Source organism: Uloborus diversus, chromosome 7 (assembly GCF_026930045.1).
Source record: "Uloborus diversus isolate 005 chromosome 7, Udiv.v.3.1, whole genome shotgun sequence".
Classification (NCBI taxonomy): Eukaryota; Metazoa; Arthropoda; class Arachnida; order Araneae; family Uloboridae; genus Uloborus; species Uloborus diversus.
Window position 1 is genome coordinate 112,161,318 of NC_072737.1, and position 6,281 is coordinate 112,167,598.

Below are 6,281 nucleotides of genomic sequence, written 5' to 3' on the forward strand. Positions count from 1 at the left end.
AATATTTCTTTTCACTAAATCTTCAGGTGATTTGAAAAATCCCCCCCCCCCTCCTAAGCCCCTCATTGTGACCATTGAAATGAATAATTTGACACATTATTGTGTTTACCTGACAATGTATTCAAAAAAGAGAAAACATTGAAACCATAACCCTTCCCTGTATGAACTCCTGGGCACGGGCCAGTAGCACACTATATATTGCTTTAAAACTGCACGGTTACTCAGACTTCAGTAGATGGGAAAACACTGCTTTAAACACAGCCAAAATGTAAAATTATAACCTTCTACGGCTGTCCGTTTTTGTTTTCTATGATATATCTTCCCAAAATATTCATGAAAAGTAGAACATTGCATTGGTCATTAGAAATATCACAAAACTAAGAAAATAAAAAGCTGCAGGAGAAAAAAACCTGATTTAGAAAACTTATTTGCTTTTCGCAGTTTTCAAAAGGACATAGTCTCAAAACACTATGCACGGTTCCAAAAGCTTAAAAATATTTAAAATTTTGAAAACAGTCATGTTTATAAATTGAGCATTTACTTAAACTTCCACTTTAGTTGCGTTCGGAAAGGAATACCGGTGACATCAGAGTGGTTTGTCATGTCAAATTTTGTATTACGTTGTAATACATGATATAGAAAACATTGCTGATTAAATTTTTCATTATTTTTCTATCATATCTAATTTTTGTACTCTTTAATTTTTTTTCGCCCATTTAAAATAAATTTTCATTTGGCAACGTATAAACAATGTTTAATATTGCAGCACTGCATAAATGTTTGTTGTTGCTGTATTATTTTTGAGGTCTCCAGTATTTTAAAATTTCTAATTGACGCTTTTTATCCTAGAGTATATTTTAATGTAATTCATCATGAGCTTTTGAACAGCAGACATATGCTTTGCGTTTGTCTTTCATAGCAATCAACGTCTTCATTTCCCGCTTCCAAACACTACATTTTCAACTAAACTTCAAGCAATCGAACTTCTGCAAAACAAGAAGCAGGTTCTTCGTCGTTTCTTTTGTATGTTTTCGAAAAGCAAAACCAACCATGTGATTATGTGAATGAAATAACTACGAAAACATTTTGTAACTAGAAAAGCATGATGCATGAAGTATCAATAATAGAGGGAACATAATGTACAACCATTAGTTTAGTAAACTTCAATAACTTTTTGAAACATATCTTTGCGTTAGAGAGAACATAATGCAGAACCATTTGTTTCCAAAAATTCGATAATATTTCGAATTCGCATTTGAAGTGCAGACATGGATTGCCGAAGTAAAAGTGAGCGAGAAGCAAAGAATGATTCGCCCGTTGAAATCGATGATTATGCGAGTACTCCGATAAAACAAGAAGAATTATCAGATCCTCCTTACTCACCTATGTCTGATCTTAACCCCCGATCAACAAGATCAAGGCGACGTAGACTTGACAGACAAAGATCTAAGCGAACTGCCAGCAGTACAAGCACTCTTGATTCTGATGTAAGAAAAACGAAAAGTGAACCTATCTTAATTACTTTGGACTCTGATAGTGGTGATGATGTTGAATCAACTGTCAGCTCTCGCCCAAATCGAACAGCCAGAATTAGGGGTGAACTGATCAGAAAACTTGGAGTTCAGATGCGTTCATGTACACATGTTACCAGCTATAAAGATTCTGATTCATCCTCATCAACAGAATATGAAAAAGTTAAAAAGAAAAAGAAGCCAAAACCAAAACCATCGCAGATTCCTTCAGGAAGTTGTAAAAGAAAGCAATATTTGGTGAAAAAGTTATCTCAAACTCAAATACCAGTAAGACATCATACCAAACCCAAAAGACGTCCTCTTAAAAAAGTAAGAAAGCTACAGATTCGTAGTCTGAGAAAAAGATTTGAATTTCAAAATAAAAAAAAGCCTGAACGGCTAAATCCTTTAAATAAAAGAAATTCTGTTAGCTCTCAATCAGGTGAAAAAAGAAGAGGTTCTTCCAGAAACGATGCACCTAGTGAAACATCTAGACTTAGTACATTGCGCAGTGAGAAAGTTTCGAAAAAGAGCAAGAAAAATAACAGTGATTTACAGAAAAGTATCATGGATGATATCAATTTGATAAAAAATTCTAGCATACCCTTGACTGCTGATGAAAACTTGGATTTGGATAATGAAAGGTTAAGAAGTGTTCAAAGTAACGTTGATGATGAAAATCAAGATAGAGTGCTTGTTGAAGTAAAAACTGAAAATGAGGATGGGCAAAAAGGTAAAAAACTTCCCAGTAGGAAAGCAAAAGGTGATAACTTTGTTTCCAAAACTGAAGAGAGTGATAATTTGACATTGAAAAATGTAAATGTTGAGCCAAAAACAGAAAATCATGACGATCACGCATCAGAAAGCAGAAATGAGGATGATCAAATTTCAAGAGATGAAAATCTGGAATGTTCAAATCCTAAAAGTGAGGAAGCAAATTCGCCGACTGATAACTTAGATAGCACTGTTTCAAAAGATGAAGAAATTGCTGATTCAAGTCTGAAAAATAATAAAAAAATTTTAAAACTAAAAATAGATAAGAAAGAGAGTACAGGTGGAAAACTTATAAAGAAAGAAACAGCAAATTTAAAAGCATCTAAAGCTGAAGAAGATTCTTCAAAATCTACCTCAGAAATGTCACATTCTGACAATGATTCTGCTGCAGAAAAAGAGAAATCTCGGGAAAAAAACCAAGAAAAACAAAGAGTAAATTTGCACGTAAAGCACATGCTGCTGAAAAAGTAGTGCGCAAAAGAGGCAGACCTAGACTTTGTGAAAATAAACCAGTACCAAGTAAAATGCCCTTGGTGTTTGATCGTAGGCAAGTCCCATTTCTACAGAACTCTTTTTGTTTTGACGTTGCACCGAAACTTCCTAAATGTCGAGAATGTCGTATAGCATTTCACAGAAAAAACTGCCGAATGTTTAATGCTTACTGTCGTTTTATGCAGTATCGTAAGCTCTGCTATAACAGGCAAGGTACTATCTTAAATGCTGGATTTTCAGAACCTTCTGATGCAACATCTGAACATTTAAGTCAGTGGCTTCCTGAAACCTCTAATCCACCCAAAGATTTGAACATTGAAACTGCAAAATCTCTTCTTGAGCATATTGGTGATCAATTTTGTGATCTTATCGAGCAAGAGAAAGAAGCTCTTTCTCTTCACATAGGGAAAGATAAAACAATTACGTGGAAAAGGATTGTACAGGGTGTTCGAGAAATGTGTGATGTCTGTTATACTACCATTTTTAACATTCATTGGGTTTGTCCAATTTGTGGGTTGGCAGTATGTATTGACTGTTATAAAATGCGAAAACAAGGTATACGCAGCATTGAAGATGAAGAAGATAGACCAAGAAATCGTGATGAATATAAATGGCTCTTATGTACTCAGAAAGAACTACATGTTCAAGAAAATATGGTGATGGCTCAAATAATTCCTGGACAAGCTTTATGGATTATGCGAGATTTATTACATAAAGCTCGTGATCAGTGGAATGTTCCTGCATATTGCAAATGTGTACCACAGGAGGCAGATTCTGCTGGCAAAAGTATAACTACTGGAATATGTAAGCAGCTTATGAGTTTTGTTACTAAATCTTTTAGTACTGAAAAGAAACAGCCAAGTATTTACAATGAGATAGATCAAAACCATACTGAACTGAACTATGAAGATTTAGACATTGAGGTTACAGGTTCTGCTTTAAAATGGCTTGAAGAAACCAACGATGCTTCAGATGACAATAAAGAAAAAGAAGATTTTTACAGCTATGAAGATTTTGCTCTTTTAAGAGGAAATCTTTTGCAAGATCTTCCAGATGAAGAAACCTTTTCAGATACTGAAGGAATATGTTCTGGGTTTTCATTTGATGAAATAATTGCAAGTGTATCAAAAGCCTATGGTGATCCCAAGGAGAGTTCAGAAAAAGCATTGTTAAAACACTTTTCTCGTAGATATCCAAAAGCAAGTAGTGGTCGGGATCCATTGCCAATACGAATTTACACCAAATTAGAGAGCAATTTAGTCTTTGAAAGTATACCACATTCTTGGTTTTGCAATGGACGCTTGTTATTTCTCCACAAAGCAAATCATCCATCTAACCTTTCTTTATTTCAAGAGCAATGGAAAAGAGGACAACCAATATTAGTCAGAGGAGTAGAAGAACAACTTGACAAAAATCTGTGGCACCCTGATGCATTCTGTAGAGATTTTGGAGAAGTAAGGAATGATTTAGTAGATTGTATGACTGGTGCAGTCATCAAAAATCTCCCAATGAAAAGATTCTGGGAAGGATTTCAGAATTTCAACAAAAGATTAAAAGATGATAATGGTGAATACATGTTGTTGAAATTGAAAGACTGGCCTCCTGGGGAAGATTTCAGTGAAAAGCTACCCAGTAGATTTAAAGATCTTATGCAAGCTTTGCCATTACCTGAATATACTCACAGGGATGGTGTTTTGAATCTTGCTGGAAGGTTACCTTCTTGGTTTGTGAGGCCCGATCTTGGCCCGAAAATGTACAACGCCTACGGCTCAGCATTGTTTCCCACAAAAGGAACAACAAATTTACATCTTGATGTGAGTGATGCTGTCAATGTCATGGTTTATGTAGGTATTCCATCTGGTGGGAATGCACACCTTCATATTCAAGAAGCATTAAAGGCCATTGATGAAGGAGGCTGCGATTCCCTGATGAGAGCTAGAGTTAGACATCCTACTGTAGTTCCTGGTGCACTATGGCACATATATAATGCCAGAGATGCTGATAAGATCCGAGATATGCTGACTAAAGTTGCTATTGAAAGGGGGGAAAAACTCGAAGCGAACAATGATCCCATTCATGATCAGAGTTGGTACATAGATGCAGAACTTCGCAAACGTTTATACAGAGATTATGGTGTTGAAGGCTATGCTATTGCACAGTGTCTAGGGGATGCTGTCTTTATCCCGGCAGGTGCTCCACATCAAGTCCGAAATCTACATAGTTGTGTAAAAGTGGCGGAGGATTTTGTTTCTCCTGAAAACATTGCCCATTGCTTTAAATTAACGCAAGAATTCCGTCATTTATCAGATACTCATACAAATCACGAAGACAAACTGCAAATAAAAAATATCATTTATCATGTAGTGAGAGATTCTCTTGCTCATTTACTTCCTGACAATCTAAGTTGATATTTCAATTGACAGTATAAAGTTTATGCAAAATTTTGTGTACAACTTTCGTTTCACAAGACATTTGCTTTAGATGTTTTGCAAACACTGCCTATTTTAAACTGCTGAGTCATTTCAGCCTATGCAATATCATTTGAACAAATCTAATGTTGTGAGCCATAATTTATGTGTATTTATATTGTCAAACTTTCATTCTTGGTAGTGCTTGGATTTCATAATATACCTCAATATAAGTGACATTAGAATGAGGAATGGTTAGTTGCAAGTGAGTGATATCTACATCTATTTCATTCTAAAGTATTCAACTGCTGATGTGTTACTGTAAAAATGCTTTGATTGATGTCTTTTTAAATTTCTATTAATTGTGTAGTCTAGTTAGTCTCTTTTGAATTGATTGAAACTGATGTCATTTTCTGAGTGGGCAAAAGTCTGCCAAAAAAAAAAAAAAAAATCTAAAATAAAATTTCCAAATTAATTAGGTTTGTCTTAATTTTTCGTTTGTGGCATAATTTAGGGCTAATTGATTCCATTCCAAAAATTTAGATAATTTGGCTGTCTATTCAGTATAAGTTTTAAAAGTTGGTCATAAATTCAAAAATGTAAAAGAAATAAAAAATCAATTTGGAGTATCAAAATGTTTTCATTAATTTGTTTTAAAAAAAAAACTCTTAAATATGATTATTTCTATATATTATCTGAATCATGGGGGGGGGGGGGGGGGCTCTAAATTTCTTACATGCACATTCAAAAAAATATATATATATTTGCAGTTCAAGAATCATCCCTAGCACAGCTGCCAACTTGTCTAATTCCTTGGGGAATTTTTATGCTTTTTCTCGAACTTTCCACAAATGTTTGTTCTGGGAAATGGATAGTATTTTTACACTAGTAGGAATTAGTTTGCTCGAATGCTGATAACCTAAGATTTCTTTAAAAATGCAAAAATAGCTTCTAAAATTATGAATAAAATATAGTTTTTTTTTTAAATTCTAAAGACTATTTCAACCTAGTTTGCACTGAAAAATATAAAATAAAATAAGAATGGTTTCTTGATTACAATACTCAAAACTTGCAGTTTTTTTTTTTTTTTTTTTTT

At 34.2% G+C, this 6,281-nt stretch overlaps 1 protein-coding gene across 1 annotated transcript; it reads left to right on the forward strand.

Moving 5' to 3' along the window:
* The first annotated feature begins 1,059 nt into the window (after positions 1 to 1,059).
* On the forward strand, positions 1,060 to 5,804 carry LOC129227059 (lysine-specific demethylase 3A-like). The gene is given in 2 exon segments (XM_054861703.1): positions 1,060 to 2,679; positions 2,682 to 5,804. Coding segments are annotated over 2 exon segments (3,915 nt in total). The 5' UTR covers positions 1,060 to 1,268; the 3' UTR covers positions 5,186 to 5,804.
* Positions 5,805 to 6,281: the final 477 nt, after the last annotated feature.